This window comes from Paroedura picta, chromosome 1 (genome assembly GCF_049243985.1).
Source record: "Paroedura picta isolate Pp20150507F chromosome 1, Ppicta_v3.0, whole genome shotgun sequence".
Taxonomy (NCBI): Eukaryota; Metazoa; Chordata; class Lepidosauria; order Squamata; family Gekkonidae; genus Paroedura; species Paroedura picta.
This window is the reverse complement of record NC_135369.1, coordinates 137,789,319-137,810,983: the sequence shown is the minus strand read 5'-3', so window position 1 is coordinate 137,810,983 and position 21,665 is coordinate 137,789,319. Positions and strand designations below refer to the sequence as shown.

The following is a 21,665-nucleotide window of genomic DNA, read 5'->3' as shown; positions in this document are numbered from 1 at the left end:
GAGTTGGCTGGCCCTTCTGCTGCTGCTCATGGGGAAGGCAATGGGGTGGGCTTAGGGCATAGGTGGATGCTGCAGGCCTGAAGCAGGGTGACATGCTGCCCAGCGGTCACCCAGGCTAGCACAAACCCCCACAGCCTTCCCTTCAAATTCACATGGGGACTTAGCCCAAAAGTGGCTGATCCCTCCACTGCCATCCACAGGGAAGGCACCAGGCAATAGAGGAATGGGGAATGGACAGGTGTTTTTCTTGGGTGGTCGGGGTTGGTCAGACAGAATCAGGAAAAGAGGAGAGGCTGTTGGGGCTTTTAGTAACAGGAAAGAAGAACTAGTGGAGAAGGAGGAAATGAGGTCTCCTGAAAGCCCTTGTGGGTCCCTTGTATTTTTAGAAATAAGAATATAAACATGTTCAGTATTAACTGATGTGAGGTTCCTGCATATCACGGAACAGGAAAAGTACTGTGGAATTATTTTGCAGGTGAAAAGTACAATAAGTTTAGCTAGGTCTCAAACTGTATAGTAAGTTGACAAGTGGGCCATACTTCAAAAAATTAGAGAACCACTTCCTTACTGTCATGTGTCCACAACTGGTCCATATTTGCCATTTGTCTAATCTGATTTCTAGCAACTCTTGAGTGGTCTTACGTTCAACTAGCAAATGGCTGATTCAGCCATGTGGCAGTAGGAAGGGTAGGTGAAAGGAGGACCTCCGCTGGAAAGATGAGATCCCTGAGCAGAAGACTACTGTACAGTAAACAGAGAAATGGAAAGGAAATCTGGGTTGGATTGCTTTTGTTGCTAACATCTGTTTTCACATTTCTAAATGTGTAACAGGTTGGAGATGGCTGGACGTCGATTTGTTGCTAACAGAACATCACAGCATGCTTTGTCTAATCCTGATTACACTTGGGAGTATGAATATTATGAATATGGGCCTGTTTCATTTGAAGGACTCACGGCTCATAAGTGTAAGTATTGTCATTGATTTTAAAATGTGAATGTTTTTTTCATTTTCTTTTCCTGCTACATTTTCAGGGAAATGAATTTGGGGAGCTAGTCTTGTCTCCCCACTTCTATGCGCACTCACACAGAGGAAAATTGAAGTTTCTCCTTGTACTGCTTCCCTCTTTCCCTCTATGTTTGCTAACCTCCAGCTGGGGCCTAGAGATCCCCTGGAAACACAACAGATCTCCCCACTAGAGATCAGTTACTCCCAGGGTTGTCAGTTCCAGGTTGGGAAATTCCTGGGTAAGGGGACTTCCCCTGATCAGCAGTCCACAAGCAAGTGGCCAGTGCTGCCACTGGACATTGCCAGTTTAAACACTGGATATGCACATCTGGGGGATAAATGTATGCTGACTTCCCTCTTCAGCATCCTCTGGACTTGGATCCAGACAAGTACCTGTAGGTAAAAATGTATTTCTCTGACTGGAAATTCCTTGCTGGACTGTAACTCAATGACTGTGCATCCTTCCCCCAGCCCTTATCACCATAATCTGGCAGGGATTGGCTAATACTTGTCTACAGCAATGAATGTCATCAAAATATTAATGCTGTGCAAGATGGCATGTAGGCCATCTTGCACAGCATTAATATTTTGATAATATTATTAGTTCTGTAATAATGGCCCCTGATCTGTAGAATAAGAGATTCCTCCCTCCCTTCATCCATTATTTAACCTCCGTCTCTTCTTCTTCCTTTGCAGATTCCATTGTGATTGGGTTTTGGGTTGGTCTTGCTGTCTTTGTCATTTTTATGTTCTTTGTACTGACCTTGTTGACAAAGACAGGAGCACCACATCAAGAGTTAAGTATAACAATTATTATTATTATTATTATTTTATTTTCCACCACTCTTGGCAAGCTGGCTCATGGCAGGTTACAGAATAAAATATACTCCCCTAAAACCCCTATTTCCCTTAAAACCAACAACCGGCGGCAACCAATCTACCCACCTTGCTGGGGAATCAGGAAGAGGATGACCCCCACCAATGCATATAGTAGGATATTCCACCTTTGGGGAGGTCCATAGATCTTCTCTTCACCCTGGTATCTAACCATTCCTCTGGCACTGATCAGTTGGCACTCTTTGTAGCAACAGATCTTTGGGAATCATAGAGTTGGAAGGGATCTCCAGGGTCATCTAGTCCAATCCCCTGCACAACGCAGGAACTCACAACTACCTAAATATGATCACGGTATTCCATCCCAGATGATTTATTAAAAGCACAAGTTGATGGGTCTAATCTGAGAGACTGGATCTTTAATAGTGATGCCATATTGGATAGACAAACAATAATAATATCTAATTTTCCCCCTTTGTTTAAACTATTCAAAAAAGTCGATCTCAGATGTGACTATTTAGTAACCATTTCTGTACGAAAACTTTGAATGGCTTTTGCCCATTTACGCTATGCCTTCAGCCCTACTCTCAGGCTGTTTTCCTGGTGCACCTTTTGTCCTTCGCCTATGTATTTGTGGAGAACCTGCTGTTGAAGACCAATATCCTTATGTTTTGGATTGTCCACTATACCTGGAGCTGAGAACCAAATATATTGAGAGATTTTTCAATGGCCAGAACTTCCCTACAAATTTAGACAAAATGGTATTTTTATTATCAGATACCAATCCCCTAATCTTTAACCACTCCTAGCGGAGCGGATTAAATAAAGCAGTAAGGGCCCCAAGGGCGGGCCCTGTCTGGGATGAGGAAGGCTGCTGATAGGCCCCTTCCCCCGGACTGACAATCGGAGGGCCCAATCGGCAGGCATGAAGCGCGGCTCGCAATTGGTCCCTTGCCGACAGACTGACAAATCGGGAGGCGTATGGAGAAGCAGGAAGTGGCAGACCCTGAATGTAGCATCTTCCTTTCTCATTCTCAAGCAGGCTGGGGTGGTCGAAAAATATATGACATGTTCTGGAATGCACCAAGTTTAAATAGCTTTGTATTATTGAATTCTGTCCTATCTGTTGTTTGCATGCTGTCTGCTACTGAGCCTGAACCTCACAAGCCCCTCTGTGTTTTAACAAAGAGAAAAGAAACAATTTGGTAAACTTAGTCATATATATTTAAGGAAAAGTCTTCTCACTGAAGGCTTATTTAGATGAAATTTGAGGTCATGGCAACCTGACCCAAACTAAAATTGTACAGAACAATTTTTGAAGCTTCTCTGGATCTTCCTCCTAGCACTGCAACATCCTTGCTGAAGACAGATCAACCAACTTGCAGGAATCAATACATCCATTATTAACAATAAATAATAAATAAGTTAATTGCCAAGAGTCAACATTTTAACATCCCGTTGAGATCTTCCCTTTCAGAAATACTTGATATAATGAATGTTCCATAGTATAAGAACAGTATGGGGTCTTTATATTATTTCAGTACAACCCCCCGGAAACTATTCAGCAATTAATTGAAATAATTGAAAATTCTACTGGCCATGAAATAAAGTACATCATTCTCTTAATTAAGCAAAATGATTAACTATTAAGAGCTGAAATTCTAGCAACTGGCAGTGAAATCCATTCATGAATACTTTAGATGACCAAAGATTCTGGGCTGTTCATGATGTTAAATTGGCCCCAACCAGGGCGAGGGCTTTTCTGGCCCTGGCTCTAGCCTGGTGGAAAGCTATACCAGAGTGTTCAGGACCCTGCAGGACCTAGGACAGTTCCACAGGGCCTGCCTGTGTTTGAGGCTGAAAACATTCCCAGCATGATGTAGTAAGAGCAGTGGCTTCTAATCTGGCAAACTCGGTTTGATTCCCTGTTCCTCTTTCACATACAGCCAGCTGGGTGACTTTGGACTCATCACAGCCCTGATAGTGCTGTTCTGACAAAGCAGTCATGTCAGAGCTCTCTCAGCCTCACCCACCTTACAGTGTCTGCTGTGGAGAGGAAGAGAAGGCCATTGTAAATTGCTTTGAGACTCCTTTGGGCAGTGAAAAGCAGAGTATAAAAACCAACTTTTCTTCCTCTTTCAAAGTTTCAGCCTCCCTGCTCAAAACATCAGTCAGATCATCACCTCATGTTAACATCTCCCCTCTCATTGGGAGGAGGTGCCTTCAGAATGAATTGTTTAACCAGATGGACAAAGGATGTCTTCTGAGTTTAAGGATTAGATTGACATATTATTGTTACCCACCTTGAACCTTTGGGGAAAATCTGATGAGTGAAGCTGTGGTTTTGGCAAATGATAGAGTTTAATTTGTTTTATGCAGTGTAATATTGACTCTGCTTGCTTCTAGGAATGCAGATCCCACTGAGAAAAGACTCTGCATGAACAGCTTTGTGGCTGACTTTGGAAGGCCACTGGATGCCGACCGAATATTTTCCCCACAAGCTGCCGAAGAGTCGAGGTTGCTCTTCCACTGCTACATCAATGAAGTTGAGAATTTGGACACGACAAAACAATGCTGCAGAGCTCCAGTTCTGGACAATAACATCCACTTCCAGGAAGTGATCCGGAGCACTGGGAGAATGGAGGAGGAGCTGAGTTGTCACACGAAGTTCAACATCCCAAATTTTGTGAATACAGAACAGAACTCTTCCCTAGGTGAAGATGACCTCCTGATTTCAGAGCCACCAATTGTTTTAGAGAGCAAGCCAGTTAATCAAGATTTACACCAGATTTTCAACTGAAGACACTTGAGCAAGATGTTTCTCTACTGTAGCAGGGACTCTTGTGGAATCATACTTTCTGAGTCTACAGTTAAACAGATGTCTCTTCTTGGGCTGCCATCCTGTATTTTATTGGTTGTCACAGTGGACTAAATTCATGCAACATGCTATGTTTCATATTGTCTTTTTAGTGTTTGCTAAGACAGATGCAGAAAGAATCCAAAACATACTGGAATGAGGTCAGCATGAGAATATGCTGGGACTTATACATGTGAAAACTATCAAAAGCAAGATTGAGCTTTACAACTCTCATTAACTGCCATGTGGTAGTTATTTAATCAGGCTGCCATCTCAACCCTAAACACATTGGAAGCCAGTTAGATATGGCCAGTTGTACCGGGATGATGCCCAAACTAATAAATGGGGCAGTTAGTTACAGCTTATGTCTCATTGAGCTCAGCAGGAAACTAATTCCTTGTGCTCTGGGGCCAATTACTTCACATTGAGATCTGGTTATTTTCCTATACAATTTTACACCAAAAGGTTGTCTTGTGAGTTGGTGTCAGGTAGCAAAACCTAGGAACTTCAATTTCCAGAATCTTCCCATATTGCCCCAAACAGTACATGTTTGTGTGTCCACAGATTCCCAGAATATAAGACAGCCATACTTGCTTGAGCATGGGCATATACATTTATGGTCTGTGAGGATCCTTCTCCATACACCTGTGGTAAAAAGACTGGCTTGATTCACAAAAGGTACAGGAAGCCCTACTAGGGATACATACGGTATTCAGATATGGTCACTATACTAACAACTTGTGAAGTAAGCCTTTACTTTTTGTAATGGCTTGTCTTGGAGAAAAAGATATATCTATGGCATGTTGTTACATTTTTTTTCATCCAAGAACATACATTTTCGATTTACTCTTCCTCTTAAAGGAATCAATGTAGTTGGAATCGCTGAGTTCTTGCTGATATAATTTTAAAAAAATTCTCTGTATTTTTCACATACTGTCTTTGTGGCCCAGGACCACCCAGTAAAGTTTAGATAGAAGGCAAACTTCTTAACTGCATATCCTTTCTCTTCCAAGCTTTAATGCTACTCTACTACTCTATAAAGACTCCGATCCCTTATGGGAGATGTCACATTGAGACAATTTGAACATAGAGTGGGGTCCTACAGCAGAAATTGGTTGATATCCAGATGCGATCAGGTATCAAGATGCTGCTCAGGTTTGAAGGACAGGGCTTTGCTCTGGCTGAAAACACCACAAAACCCTCTGACTACCTCAGGAGTACCATTGTGTCATACTCAAATCAATACTTTTCCTAGTGTATGGGCCTTTCTGAGTGAACAGTGGCACCTAATGTCATTAGCATTATTACTGATTGCTTCAAGAGATGGCCCTGTACACTAAACCAAGGATAACTATAATCTTTTAACTATAATATCTGTTTTTGGCTCTTGTCTGGATTTTAGTATTACTACTTGTAAATATAAGTAATAAGAATAAGCTAATTCTCTATTATGCAATGGAATCTGATAGCTTTTAAAAATGTTCAGTGCCCACTACATTAGGAAGGACGCAACCAGGCGCTGGAATCTTGCTCCTTAGTTTGGCAAGTGTTTCTCTCTCTCTGTGCTTTTCAAGACAAAATAAAATTACAGATTATGGTATGCTTGGAGAGTAGCAGTTGCAGCTGTACTTCTGCTCATTCTCCTGCCCTGGAAAGGTGCTGCACTACCACATTTCTGATCTGAGGCACACACAAAAGACCTTTCTGTCCTCTGCATGTTCCTTTGACAGTGGTATTAACAGGATGATCTCATGCAGCGTCAGGTGCACCAACACCTTACTGAGAACATGTCTAGCGTTACCAAGCATCAGGCTGCAAGCATGAATATTCTTTTCCCCATGGTATTAATACTTGCGGTAAGAATTATCATGATCAAATATCATGGCACTCCACTTGCGAATCCCTGCTTTAGATCATCCAAGCAAAACTTCCAGACTGAATGAGTCAGTAACTTCCAAAAGGTAAGAGATTAGCTGTCACATAAGTATAGTTTAAGGCCCTGCAACAGCCTTTGTTTTAAAAGGAAATTCATACAGATTCTAAATACGCTTTATTTAATCTTATAGTTCTGTAACACCTAAACATCTATTACATTTGGGCTCACACCTCAGCTCACTGTCATCAAAAACATACCCCTTCTCCAATAGTCTAACCATGGAGCCAACTCCTGAACCCTCCATTACCTTCCTACGCAATCCCAGGTCTAGCACCGTCTCTTTCCACGACTTCCCTTCTGCCCCCCTGCCTGCAATAATGCTTCTTTCCCCCCCCCCCCCACAATTGCTTGTGGGCTTGGGAGAAAGATAAGCAAAATCATCTTCAGGTTTTTCTCCAAGTTTTTGCAATACTTAGTAGAACACACCAAGCATCTACTATGCAATCAAAAAATTAGTTGATTTGTATATTTAGCAAACAAGTGGCATAATAAGAAAATTAAACTGCACAGATTATGAGAAGTAAAGTAATCTTTAGAAGTAGCTTTGTTGTTTGCCTGTTTTGGATGGGCAATTGCATACCAGTGGCCCTTCCACCAAACTTTGTGTTGAGGCTGATGGGAGAACTGAAGCAGGGGCAGACAAGATGTATCTAAATCGCATCCTGGTGAAAACATGGTCATATCAGTGTGTCAGCCAATGCTCTAAAGCAACTGTCACCAACCCCCGTTCCGGATACCGGGGACTGGTCCGTGGATCAGTCAGTACTGGGCTGCGGCTCCTCCTCGTCCTTCTCCCCGGCTGCTGCCTCCGGGGCTGCCCTGCCTCTCTGCCGCCGGCTCCCCTTTGGTGCTCTCCAGTGGCCACCATGGCTGGGGCTCCCCCTCGGCATGGCACTGTGCAGCAGCTGCTGGCAGCAGTCCCCAGTGGGCAGCAGGAAGTCAGGGGCACCGGCAGGAAAGCAAGTGGAGCAGGGGCTCAGGTGGTGGCGGCGACGTCCCTTGGCAAAAGTCTGCCCCCCCCCGGGCTTCAGTAAATTGTCAAGTGCTGACCGGTCCCCGGTGATAAAAAGGTTGGGGACCACTGCTCTAAAGCATTCCTAAAACCACACAGGCTTGGAGGAATTCCACAGGGTTGGTTTTCATGCTGATATCATGAGCAAGTTTTCCCCTGGATGTGGCACTGTGCAAAGTTATGTCCACTCCTTGCCCTGCCCCTAAAGCTCCTAGTGGTGCTGCATGGTGGGCCCAGCAACCCTGCGTACAAGACAAAAATTATAACACTGAACATTCTGTTTTGGATAGCTGAAAGCCATATTGTCATTAACACCAGTTTGTGTACACAGTTAGTCATTTCACATCAAAACACTGTCCTTCAGGAACTGATTTCCCCATTCATAAAACCAAAGTAAACACATAATTTGTATTTAATTTAATATCCAAATTTACTGTTCAGTAACATAAGAACTATTGATAAAAGTTTCAGTGGATTTGTAGAATGGAAATCTGGACATGGCCCTAAGAAGTGGATTCATGACTTCGTGGAATACATTCTGCTTGTGTCTGTCTTTATTAAAACTCTCCCCTTATGAAATTGTATGCTTCAGATCTTCCAGTAACTTTCAGGTATGTTTGAGCCCCCCGCAGGAATTATGACACCCTGTTTCTGCAGCTGCCGCAGGACGTCCAACATGGAATCTAGTTCTATGCGGAACTTCTCCAGCTCTTGATTTTTCAGCAGGGCAAGCTTCCTCCATTTCTCCGTTTCCCGGGTTTGTTCCACTTCTGCAGCATGTCGAGTGTGCTGTATCACCTTTGCAGCAGAATAATACATTAACATTTAGACACAAATTCATTACTGGAACCTACAAAATAAATATATCTAATTCTCAATATGGCAAAATCTGTATATACTTAAACCTAGGGAATGGAATCATGAACAAAGACCGAGCTTTTTACTGACCAAAAGAAAAAAGCTCCAGGTTTGCAGAAAAATATGAAATCTTAAAAATACATTGGCAGGGGTGTTGTGTGGGGGGTTTACTTCTCACAAATCAATACAGAAAAGTCAAATAAGACTAATGACTCCATACACACTGGAAAAAAAACAACAAAAGCATTTTATGTAGAAAATTGTGTGATGTCAGATGTGATCTGTACATCAGTCATGGCCCTTAGGAGCATGCATACAATGCCTATTTATACAAATACATTCAAAAGGAACAGAAAAGATGTGTACGAGCAACATTGGAAATGCAGGCATACAGCTTTATTATAATGTACAAAATGACTCCAAGGAGCAGCAATTCTGAGAGCCAGTTTGGCGTAGTGGTTAGGAGTGCGGACTTCTAATCTGGCATGCCAGGTTCTATTCTGTGCTCCTCCACATGCATCCAGCTGGGTGACCTTGGGCTCACCATGGCACTGATAAAACTGCTCTGACCGAGCAGGAATATCAGGGCTCTCTCAGCGTCACCCACCCCACAGGGTGTCTGTTGTGGGGAGAGGAATGGGAAGGTGACTGTAAGCCGCTTTGAGCCTCCTTCAGGTAGGGAAAAGCAGCATATAAGAACCAACTCTTCCTCTTCCTCTTCTTCCTCTTCTTCTTCTTCTTCAATGCCATTTCACAGAATGTGAGAAAAGTGTTATTGGATCTTTTTTGATAAAGAAGTCCTAAATCCTAATGCAAGTGTGAAGAAAGCTCATGAAACTTGTGACAGAAACCTTTAATTAGCAGGCTGCCTATAATTCACAGGTACAATGAGCTCAGAATTTATTAGTACAGTGCAAGGTCATCAGGCTAAAGTTCTGTTTAAATAAATAAGCAGTAAGAACAAATGAAGACTTGGGTTAGGACATTTGCAGTCAGAAAATTACGATGTGTTTTATTCAGGACATGACAAACACAGGAAAAAAATGGAGTTGTTCTAATAATGAGGTGAGAGGTAGCACAAGCCATTGCAAGCTGTAATGCAACGTCTGACCAAATAATAGCAATCTGACTTCATGGGAAGCCTATCAACATAACCATCATTCAAGTTTACATTCCATATACATGCTGAAGGCTGAAGAGGAAGACATGGAAAACTTTGATGCAAGTACCCAGGATGAACTGATAGGGGACTGGAACACAAAACTGGAAACAAAGTAGAATCAAATGTTGCCAGAACATTTGGGCTAGGACATGGAAAAAAGCAGGAGACTGACTCAGAATTCTGTGAAGACAGCAATTTCTTCTTTACGACCACATTTCAGCCAACCAAACAGACAGCCGTATACAAGGACATCATTGAATGGCCAATACAGAAATCAAACAGATTACACAATCAGAAAAAGATGGAAAACCTCTATCCCCTCTGCTAAAACAAGACCAGCAGCTGATCATTGTACAGACCATGAACTGTTAACATCAAGAATTAGAATAAAGGTGAAGAAAAACTCCAAAACATTAATGCTGCCAAAATACCATCTAAACAACATCTCTGAAGAGTTTAAAGACCAGGCAAAATAACAGATTTCCATTACTAAGTTTAAGTGAACAAGAAGTGGAAGAACTATGGGCTGAAACCAGAAGTATTATCAAGGAAGAATGTGCAAAGACTGTCTCAGAAACAGAAGCCTAATTGCAGGGTTCTAGTAACTGGCACACAGGGAGAAAGAGAATTATAACAATCAGGGTAAAGAAATAGAGAAGAATAAAAAAGAAGAAAATTTCCTCCCTTGCAAAATCCAAGAGATAAAAGGGAAATTTAAATGGATTTAAGAATGTTGAAAGACCAATATGGAAATAAATGAACTGAACAGGATAAAAATAAAGATGGGAACCATACACCAAAGGACCATACAAAAATGATAATGAGATGACAGATTCCTTCCAAGAGGAATCTTTTGAAGAAGAACCTACAGTTTTAGAAAGTGAAATGAAAGCTGCACACTAAACTATTCGGAGAAGTAAACCACCAGGAGTAGATGGAAAATCAATAGTGTTATTTCAAAGCACAGCAATGGAACAATAAAAAACTTAAGAATATGCCAACAAATATGGACAACAAAAACAATGGGCCACTGACTAGAGATGTTCAATCTACATTGCAATTCTGAAAAATTGTTGCCATACATGGAACAAGAAATGCCAGGTGTTTGGATTTAGATTCAGAAATAGAAGAGGCACAAGAGATAATATTGTTCATTTACATGAGTTACTGGAGCACGTGAAAGAATTTCCAAAGAAAACCAGCTTGTATTGCATAGATTACAACAAAGCTTCTGACTATGCGGATCATTAAAAGCTATGGTTTGTTTTAAAATAAATGGGTGTGACGCAGCATCTGAGTGTTTTCATGAACACCTTGTTGGGACAAAGTATGGAGAAAGAGAACAGTTTCCAATAGTTTCAAACTAGGATGCATTTTATATCTCTAACTAGTATCAAAGCCCATTTAAAAATGGGTTTTGAAAGGGGTGGCAGGCAGGAGGGCGTGAGAGGGTGGCCGCGGCTCCCTTTGGCCCAGAAAGCGGGCTAAAGGGAGTGGAAAGCCCCCCCTGTGGCGGCAACAGGGCTTTGCAGCCTGCAGGAAGGCTGCAAACTCCCCCCCCCAGCTCCCTCCCAGCAGTAGAGTGAAAACTGAAGGAAGGAACATTAACAATTTGAATATGCAGGTGGCAACCACATTACTGGCAGAAAACAGTTAAACCCTTGAAGCAATTCCTGATTAGGGTTATAGCAAAAAATGCCAAAGTGGGATTACATCTGAACATGAAGAATACAAAAGTAATGACTACAGAGGAATTACACAACTTTAAGTCTGATAACAAAGAAAATGAAATGGTTCAAGATTCCTTGGCTCCATCATCAACCAAAAGAGGACTGCAACCAAGAAAACAGAAGGAGATTGATATAGGAGGGGAATTCATGAAGGATCTAGAAAAGATCCGGAAGAGTAAGGATGTGTTTCTGGTGACCAAAATCAAGATAAGTCATACTATAGTATTCTCCATTACTGTGAATACAGGGCAGTGAGAAAAACTGATGAGAAGAAAATTGATTTATTTGAAATGTGGTGCTGGCAGAGTTTTACAGATGCCACGAAGTGCCAAAAAGACATCAGTGGGTTCTAGATCAAATCCAGCCTGAATGCTCCATATACACTAAAAGGATCAAATTGAGGCTATTGCACTTTGGACACATTATGAGAAGACAATACAATAATGCTAGGAAAAATTGATGGCAGCTTAAAAAAGGGAAGACCCAATATGAAGTGACCGAGTGTCACACGGATACATCGAAGGGCTAAGAGAGTTAGATTTTGAAGCTCACTGGGTTTGATCTTGCCAAGCAATAGCAACAATAACTTTTTCAGATAACAATTTACCTGCTGAAGCTCTTGTTCTCTTTGTTCATATCTGACTTCCAGCTGTCTGATCTTCCTTTCCAGGCTCACAAAGTGTTTCATCTCAGGCCTCTGGCTCTCTTTCGCTTCTCTGAGTTCTTCTAACAATTTTCCCATCTAAAATGTGTGACACTTATGCATATTAATAGGTTCTTCTATGCATGCTCACATCAGCAGCAGGAAGTACAAGCATGCACATACAAGGGGTGGTGCTGGCCCAATCTTGCAAAAGAAAACTCAAGGAACCAAACATTCCTGGTGGAACCGAAAACAACAAAGCAGGACACAGAAGGACATACGAATAGTCCTGCTGCATCTGACTAATGGCCTAGCTAGTTTAGCATCTTGCTTCACAGAGCAGCCAAGGCAGAGGCAAACTCTCTGCCTGATTTTGCCCCCTCAGCAACTGGTACCCAAAACCAGTCTGTACTCAGCTACTCACGGACCTATCCTCTGTGAACGTGCCTAGCCACCATTACTTCACTATCTGGCATGGAATGAGAAGTGTCAGGGATTTTACAAGGTATAAAATCAAGCCTGTTTGTAACTACATGCACATTAAACACAGTTTGTACTTGTCTACTTGGCAGTAGCCTTTCTTTGCCATCAAGATAGAGCTGACATACGGCAGCCAAGTGGGGTTTTCAAGACAAGAGCCACTCAGAGGCAGATTGTCCTTGCCTGCCTCCACGCCATGACCCAGGTATTCCTTGGAGGCCTCCTGTCCAAATACTAGCCGGGTCAAGCCCCGGTTAGCTTCTGCGATCAGGCTAGACTGGGCTGTCCAGATCAGGGCATTCAGCATATTGAATTGTACCTGAGAAGGCATATTAGCCCAGACACCAGCATCAGGTTTCTAGAGTACAGGATCCCCACACCCTAATAGTACCTTTGTTTTTGGTTCACTTAAATTATCTGAAAACATTCAGTGCTGCAATATCTGACCAAAACGGAACACTTTTGGTTGGACACTCAAGGCCCAAATGAGATGGAGGGAAGTGCCATGGCCCGGCATGTTCACATAAAAAGTAGGGGGGAATATGTGCGTGTGTGAGTGTGTATATCTTCATGCATCACTGCATTACTATTTGTTAAAATATAACCACTGATCTACAGACAGGTGAAACCGAGGGTAAAAAGCTCCTTTGATTATACCATTTTTGACTGCAGACTGCATGCTTGAAATCCCAAACCCTGCATACTGAAAATAGATTCCAGTGGGTAGCTGTGTTGGTCTGAAGCAGCAGAACAACTTTAGAGTCCAGTGGCACCTTTAAGACCAACAATGGTTAACTATTTTCATTATGTGTTATGATAATTTATTCTCACACTCTACCTATAAGTTTGAGCTGATGACTTTCATTTTATGACATTGTATCTGAGGAAGTGTGCGTGCACATGAAAGCTTGTACATAGAATGTGTTGGTTTTAAAGGTGCCATTGGGCTCTAAATTTGCTCTGCATACCGAAAAGTAATGCATCAGGCAAAAACTTCTAGTCTAGCCATGCTCCTGACAGTTGGGAAGTTTCTGCCATGAGAAACCATTCCAATATCCAATTTCCCGCATGCAGCCTGAAATCTTACAGTCCTTGAAGTTCTCAATTAAGTTTTTGTAAGCACTGTTCATTTCTGTGGATATCTCTTAAGCCTGTGATCCCCCCCACCTCCGAAAAAAGCCTGTCAGCTTCTAAATAATGCATCTTTGCAAGATTCAGCTGCCACAATAGTTGTAACCTTGCTGTGACAATCTGCTTCTGGTGAAATTGGAAGGTGTATGACACAGACCTCTTAGGTCTGGCTTCTTCTTGGATAGGATGACACCTGGGAGATCCTCACCTTTGCATTCCATGAGGAGAGGGGCAAGGTATAAAGAGAAGTAAAAAAGTTGCCTTTCTAAACACCATTCAAAATTGACAGGGCTTTTGTGTATTGGTACTTGCACCCACCTGATGTGAGTGACAAAGTACCACACAACGCATCAGGTATAAAATACAACCACAAATGGTGCCATTTCACTATCAAATTACTAAAGCTGCTTTGAAATACTCTGGATCTCCCACTTACCTCATTCTGAAGAATCTCCTCTCGCATCTGTGATACTTTAAGAGCATCTCGATCTCTCTGCAACTCATGGAGCTGCTGCTGAAGATGTTTTATCAGGACCTAAAGGATGATTCAATTATTTTCCATTAAACTCACTGTCTGAACATTCCACCTGAGAGCCTCTCCTGAAATCCTACTCAGAAAAGAAGTACCACAGTACTTCCTGGAAGATGGTCCATATGACTAAGTTGGGAGGAAGACAAAAAGGAGAGTTAAAATGGCAGTGCTGTCACAGTAATGATGGCTGCCATCTCTGTGGAGGAGCTGGAGTTACAGATTTATTTACTGGACTTGAATCGTCTTCATTTGCAGGCAGCAGACTATTAATTCACACAGGTGCATGGCTTCCTTCAAAGGTTGTACTTAGTATTGTATTAGATTACATTTGAGAGGCAAGGCTTGCAGGTAGGAAAACGAAGCTAATGCTACAAAACGTTTATAACTGGAGTAAAAGGGGCCCATGGCAGCACTCTGCATGCCCTTATAAGGGGCAACAGCAGCCGTCTGGGACTCCCAAGGAAGCCCACTGCTGTTGCTATCCCCCAGCGGCTTCGTATTAGCTGCCCAGTATTACTAGGGGAAGGGGCTGCACGGGGTACATGGCACCGAGCTGCTTGCACTGCCCAGGAGGGCTGCATGGAAAGGGGTGTGCAGGGGCAGGACAGGAGCAGTGTGCCCAGAGTCCCTCAAACGCTGATGGGCACCTGGCATATTTTTACCTCCTGCGTTGAAATTTTACTGTTTAATTGGGCGACTTTGGAAGCCGAATGCTCAATCGCATGCTGATGAAGAATCTTCTCCATCTCTTTCTGGTGTGATGCTTTAAGGGCTGCAATGTATTCTTCTGAGTCTTTTGTCCTGCAAAGGGAATTATATTTTTTTACAATGGTTATACTTCTTTCTGGTTCATATATGACAGACTTGTCTCTTTATGTCTACATGTATTTTTCCTTTTGTCGCTTCAGGAATATTTTATTTCTGTCACTTCAACTCAAGCGTGGATTTTCCTCCTGACGACAGTGTTTGATGTCCAACAGGCTGTAGAGCTTGTGGCAATTTTCCATCTGCCCCATTCTGACATCAATCAAGAGCTGATGCAGAGCCCTTCAAAGGCCTCCTGAACAAAACACCACAAGGCCTGAAAAGCTGCACTGCTAAAGGGGAACTGAATGACATCACTCCATATCTGGCTCTTCCACTGGGCCAAGAGGGAAATGAGGAGTCCTGCTGCCCAACTGCTCTCTTCACTGCAGGCCACTGGACATTTTATCCTTGAGGTGCCTGCTATTCCCAACAATTATCTGGAGACAGTATCTGCTGCCTGCTCACAGTTTGTAGGAGCAAAAACTAAACTCCACCCTACCCGCTCCCCTACAGAAAGGAAGGAAGACATGCAAATACTGAAGGGGAGGTCGATTTCAGCCTCTTATGAAAATGTTAGGGACAAATACACGTTCCACAATCTGCCATGTAACACTGGGTTGGGATGCAATTTTGATCAGAAACATGGTGTGAGGTAAAGGAGTGCCTTGGAAGTCTGTGTTAGGTAGAAAGATGAAGAACTCACTCCTGAAATAAAACATTCCATGCCCAACAGTATTCTACATCCCCCCCCCCCATGAATTTAACTGAAATTCCAGGTAGATATATGCCATGCTCTCAAAGCCATTCTACATGACATGGGCTGGCAAGGATGTGCTCACCTTCTGCAAAACTTGGAATACGCATCTACTTTAGTGCAACTAGATATGAGCCTGGCCAGGCAACAAAGCTGGCCACAACTTTCTGTATATGTAGATATATTTAGAGATGGGATGGAAATTATATTAGGCCTAAGATCTCAGGGTTAGCAGGTTTTGGGTACATCTCGATCTCTAAGACACACTGAGCGATGCAGTTCAGTCTTCACATTCCACCAGCACACCAGAGGATGTGTGCAAGGATTTCCCAGACAGCATGAGCTCCATGTATGGGAATGGAGAGCTGCTCCTGACATTACGGCACACAGAAAAACCTTGACTGAAGGGGCTGTGTGTACACACTTCAAAAAAACCCATGGGGTTACAGATCTTGACTATGGGGGAGTGACTTTTGTTCACAGCAATTCAGTTGTTTGACAATACACCAAATTACCTCTGAATGATGCTTTCAGAATTTGCTAGACCTGCTTGAGACTTTACCCTTTGTTGGCTTAGTTCCAAGGTCATTTTTTCCAGCTCCTTTTTCAGCTGGGCATTCTCTTGCAGGACTTCTGAGATGTGAGAATCAGCAAAGGCGCTGGGCTGATATATCTTATCATCAAGAGTGCCAGGGAAGAACTCTTCGTTTCCGGAGTTCTTCGAATCAAAAATCACTTTTTTCACATTTCCTGACGGCTTGCCTTTATTGTCAGTTTGGCCCCCTGAATCCTTGTTGGAGAGCATAATCCTCCTTTCCTTCTGAAGTCTCTCTACAGTTCTTGTGAGGTCCTGTACCTCCCTGCTTTTAGCAACCAGGTCTTGGTTTAGTCTCACCAGCTTGGCCTTTGCATGAGCCTGCTCCACCTGGAACTCCAGCGTCTGTATATTTGCATCCTCCATTACTTTCTTCTGAAGCTCTAGCTGAGCAATCTGATTCCTGAGGGAATCGATTTCTTCTTGAAGTTTTTTTACAGTGAGCTGGTGGGCCTCGTTCACGTTGTGAAGTTCTTCCTCAAGTGCTGCCAGGCTGCCGGTCTTCTCTGGAAGCTTCTGAGGGTCATTCAGCAGTTTATATGCCAGGAGTTGTTCAAGCTCACTGACCCTTTTCTCATACTGGTGCTGAAAAGGCAGGTAACATAAAGTGCAGTATAAATGTACCACAAAGTATCAGCAATCCAAAATGTATTTGTGGTCTAATACGGGCTTTCTGGGGTTTCTTGACGGCCCTGGAAAGATTTTCCAAATGGGTGGGAGTTAATATATTACATATTTTTAAGTATCTTAAAAATGTATTGCAGTGGTCCCCAACCTGTGGGCCGTGGCCCGGTGCCGGGCCGCGAAGGCCATGGCGCCGGGCTGCAGCTCCCTCCCCCCCCCGCAGTAAAAAACTTCCCAGGCCACAAGGTTGCGGCCCGGGAAGCTTCTTACTGCGGGAGGGCGGGGAGAGGGAATCAGGGCCGGGCCGCGCATCGCACATGCGCGGGCCGATGCGCAGGCATGGCCCGTGCGGGCGCGGCCCGATGCGTGGGCGCGGCCCGATGCCCTGCTGGTCCCCAGCCTCAGAAAGGTTGGGGACCTCTGATGTATTGGATGATATGACCATATATGTTTTCCTTCTATTTCACAATAAATGGAAATTTACACGGAAGACTCGGTCACAAATATCTTGACCAAAGTCCACTTCTGGCTGTTACAGAGGTGATGGGGAGTCCACATAACAGTTTTGGCATGTTGACCAAGAGCAAATTAGGAGTGTTTGTTTTAAGGCAGGAATGCTGTATACAGACCGATAAGGGATACAACAATATTGACCAAAGTCTTGCACAACAAAGACTTTCCTGATAAGAAAAAACAGGTGCACTAGATCCAAAAAGAAAGGCCATGCATGTCACCTGTTTTCTGTTTGAATTATTGATAAACATGCTCCTTTCCTTACTATTAGAGCAATCCTAAACATAATCCTACTCTGAACAATTCAATAATTGATCCCATTGGATGATCATCTGAGCCCCAACGAACTGGTTGGGTGCGTCTTCTGAAATAAAAAAGCATGCAGGAGGCTATTGGGTATTATGGACGGTGATGCAGTTGGCCTATAATGGGGTGGATTCAGTGATGCATTTCTGCAGATATCAACACTTCGATCAATGAAGTGTGACTTTCAGGGCTCTCCTCCACCTGAAATCCTGTTCCTGGGAAAGACATGATCCCCCATGAGTAGGGTCTTATTCTAGAATCAGCAATCCCTTGGAAGTTCCTAGAACAGCCATTCTCAACTTTTTTACCACTGAGAAACCCCTGAAACATTCTTCAGGCTTTGAGAAACCCCAGAAGTGGCGCTATTGTGCAGAATACGGTTGCAAAGCATAGGATCACTAAATGGTCATATAACCCAATAAATGTATAACACATTTAAAAAAATATATTTAAAATAATTAGGTCCCACCCATTTGGGAAACCCTCCCAGGACTATCAAGAAACTCCAGGGTTTCATCAAACTCCATCTGGACTGGGGGGAGGGGGGATTTCCTGGCTTCTGCTGCATAAGGATGCTCGTGGATCTGAGCCATAGCAAAACTGACCAAGTTACCTTTATTTTTTGAAACTGCTGTTCCATAGCGCGGAGACTTTTCTTACAATCATCGTCTTTACCCTCAAGTTCTGCTTCTAACTTTTTAACTCTTCTTTCCAGAAAATCAACTGTGTTGGTTTTTGAAGTGTCACCACCTCCATCAGAACTTGCTGTGGCAGCGGCATAAATCAAAGCTGGCAAAGAATTTGGATGTCTTCTTTTTAGAATCCCTTCCATTTCCTTAACCTTTTAAAAAGCAGAAGAGTTTGAAAATTAGCAATGGCCATGAACAGCTAGATTAGAGAATAAGTGTTTGATTTGTATTAATGTGGTAACATTTAAAGAAAAAACACTGACTCATAAGACATGGTTTTTGAAGTTTTTTAAATAGAATTTATTACTGAGTTCATTTTATTTATGTCTACATAATCACTGAGGAAGTCCTTTGAAAACGAGATATCCACCTAGGGACTCATTATGACTGTTTGACTGTTCGCTGAGATTACTACACTTTGTTGGAAATAAACCGTTTGCCATGGTCAGTTTCTTTGAATCCCTCCTTCCTTGTATTTCAGCTGTTGATTTGAAAAACTTGGGCCTAAGGAGCACATTTTATGTATCTGATTAATAAAACATCAGTTTATTTTAGGAATCAAATGTATCAAATTTTTGGCAGAGATATTGTTACAGACCATTGCTCTAGTTTCCATTGCAGCTCAGCGCCCAAATGCTTCTCACCTTTCTGGAGGTGGGCAACCACCTTTGGATACAGAAACTATTCCCCAAAGAAAGTTACTCTCCAATATGCTGATGAGCCTCTCCCCCTCTCCTGCATTCTCATTTTACCAGTCCCTTGTGTTGAACTTGCAGCATAAATGCCTCAAAGAACTGCAACTGCACTATTACTGTGATGCTTACTGGACTGAACTGCACCGCAAAGCTGAAATCATCAAGGAAGAAAATTGACTTATTACATACCTGTCGTTCAAGGTCTTGAATTCGTTTGGCATCTGCTGCCCTGTCCTTCAGTCGTTTCTTCTGTTGGGTCATCTGATTCCCAGCTTCCGTCCTAACCTGATCAACCTATGCGACACACACGGACATACACTGATAGGAAGATGCATGCAATCCATGTCTTTTATTACTAGCACAACATAAGAACTCCTGCAAGGCTTATTTTTATAATTAGAAGGCATTTCTCTATTACGACTGGAGAAAGAAAATATCAGCGTCGGCAACCACAGCATGTATGGAAAAAGCTTACTATGTTATTAGACTAAACTGGTTATTTTAACAGCAAGGGCGAATCAATTCCCAACATGGCAAATTAGAGGATAATTTTCCAATGTAGGAGTGACATTGTGTTCATAATATGTCAAAAATCACACACTGCTTGTAGCAGGAAGGCTTCAAATAAATTAAAGCATCAGATGGTGATCAGGCAAAGGATACAGCTTCATCTACCATGAAATGAGAGGGATACACTGAGTAGGGTCAAACTAAGGGTCTGAGTCTGAATTAATCCTGGTATTGGCTATTGGGTGACAAGTGGAACTAAACTAGAAAATGTGAACCGAGCAGCTGAGTGTCAGGACTTGAATGAGAGACCGGAGGGCTATCTGGCAGGGATTCAGCCCTGGAGCCTCCACTCTTAATCACAACACCCAACTAGGTGATATCACTTAGGTAACATACCCTGATTCTCACGAAAGCTCCTGGGTAAGGCTTACTTGCCAATGTGAGCAATCAGGGGTTTACAAAGTGAATTGACTGCAATTTTAATTGCCTATACCAGATATACTTTGTTCAATATGGCAGCTGTGTTAGTCTGCAGCACTAGAAAAGTGCAGGAGTCCAGTAACTCCTACAGACTACCAAGGTGGCAAGGTCGGACCTTTTGTGAGTAGGACCTTTCCGTGGGCTCTTGCACTTTTCTACAGATGTATTTTGGTTTTGCGATAGAGATGCAGAGTGCCTCACCCTCTGTATTTATAGAGGGAAACCATTAATGTAACATAGACAATTGAGGATGTGTTCTTCAGAACAAGAAACTAGTAAATCTGTCCTTACTGCCTACAGATAGCCTTTGTCCTATTCCTTTCTTGGCCTTTGACTTGTTCTTCCTTTAACTGCAGAGGATCAAAGTTTTATACTGTAGTCACCTCTTGTTTCAGTTTCTCAATTTCTATTTTTGCTCCTCTTAGACGAGCCGCATCTTTATCCAGTAGCTCCTGATTTTCTGTATACCACTGAAGCCTCTTCTGTAAACGTCCAATTTCCTCTTTGTAGGATTCTTCCATAATCTTCATCTCATATGATTTTGCATCTAGGAAGTAACATCAAGTATTTGCGATAAAGCTTAGGCATGTTGGGGACATGTTATCATTTTCCCTCTCCGGTGACTTATAACAAGCGAAGCAAGTTAATCTTCTAGAACTTAAGGTTTTATATCCAGCATTCAATATGGGAGAGTCGAAAAACAAAAGCAGCAGCAAAGTTCTTTGGCTTTCTTCCCATGCTTTTGTGAGAAAAAAAAATCTTAATTTTAGAATCCACTAATTAGACTTATTTGTTGTGGTGAGGAGTGAGTGGTTGACTTTTTTGGTATCATACCATCCCTCTTTCCTATAATGCACATCCTTTAGGAAGGTCTAATTGCTGCAATATTTTTTAAAAACTCTGAGGCCCAAGGGCTAATGTTCTGGTTAATAATTCCATCTGCCAAAGAAACATGGGGAAAAATCTCTCTGCATTTCCCCAACAACCCAAGCATGTGCTGTTTGTCGGCAGGAAATCTTTGTTTTAAGTTCATATTTTTATGGAAGCTCTCATAGAATAGGGTGGGCCTCCTTCCTATTCACTAAGCAAATTAGAAAACGTGTTCCTCCCTTACAGTGACCAGTTGTGGCGAATCTCACCTGCACAAGTCAGACCACTGCCAGGCTTCTAAAACCACAACCCTGAGGAGAAGGCACCTAGTTGTTGCATTCCTGCCAGGAGACTGAAGGACAAAACACCTCTCTAAACTTCTCTTTTCCAGTTCTGTTGCTCATCTCTGACACTTGGGCCATAAGATTTTGCAGCTGAAAACATAGTACAATGCAGTACTATTTTGTAGGGATGGGCACAAACCAGCTCATGAGCCAAAAATCATGTGAACAAGCCCTGAGCCTTAGGGGAGGGCAGTATATAAATGTAATAAACAAACCTGGGCAGGTTCATAATTCAGTAGATGGTGTTTACTGGACTTTTGGCTAGTAAGGCTGTTCAGGACCAGACATTTAAACCTA

At 42.6% G+C, this 21,665-nt stretch overlaps 2 protein-coding genes across 11 annotated transcripts in view; one reads left to right on the top strand and one right to left on the bottom strand.

Moving 5' to 3' along the window:
- Positions 1-6,236, top strand: part of MRAP2 (melanocortin 2 receptor accessory protein 2) — a 32,447-nt gene extending 26,211 nt beyond the window's left edge. For all 6 annotated transcript variants that reach the window (XM_077305360.1, XM_077305386.1, XM_077305377.1 and 3 more), the window contains 3 exons: positions 832-965; positions 1,703-1,802; positions 4,247-6,236. In XM_077305360.1, the coding sequence (XP_077161475.1) occupies positions 832-965; positions 1,703-1,802; positions 4,247-4,640 (628 nt within the window). In that variant the 3' untranslated portion in view covers positions 4,641-6,236. The remainder of the gene's footprint in view (positions 1-831; positions 966-1,702; positions 1,803-4,246) is intronic.
- A 1,962-nt stretch (positions 6,237-8,198) lies between these two features.
- The window catches only part of CEP162 (centrosomal protein 162), a 56,491-nt gene continuing 43,024 nt past the window's right edge, over positions 8,199-21,665 (bottom strand). For all 5 annotated transcript variants that reach the window (XM_077305315.1, XM_077305346.1, XM_077305322.1 and 2 more), the window contains 8 exons: positions 20,538-20,701; positions 19,354-19,458; positions 18,394-18,621; positions 16,258-16,922; positions 14,844-14,982; positions 14,086-14,184; positions 12,003-12,137; positions 8,199-8,443 (listed from right to left, as the gene is read on the bottom strand). In XM_077305315.1, coding sequence (XP_077161430.1) covers positions 8,234-8,443; positions 12,003-12,137; positions 14,086-14,184; positions 14,844-14,982; positions 16,258-16,922; positions 18,394-18,621; positions 19,354-19,458; positions 20,538-20,701 — 1,745 coding nt within the window. In that variant the 3' untranslated portion in view covers positions 8,199-8,233. The remainder of the gene's footprint in view (positions 8,444-12,002; positions 12,138-14,085; positions 14,185-14,843; positions 14,983-16,257; positions 16,923-18,393; positions 18,622-19,353; positions 19,459-20,537; positions 20,702-21,665) is intronic.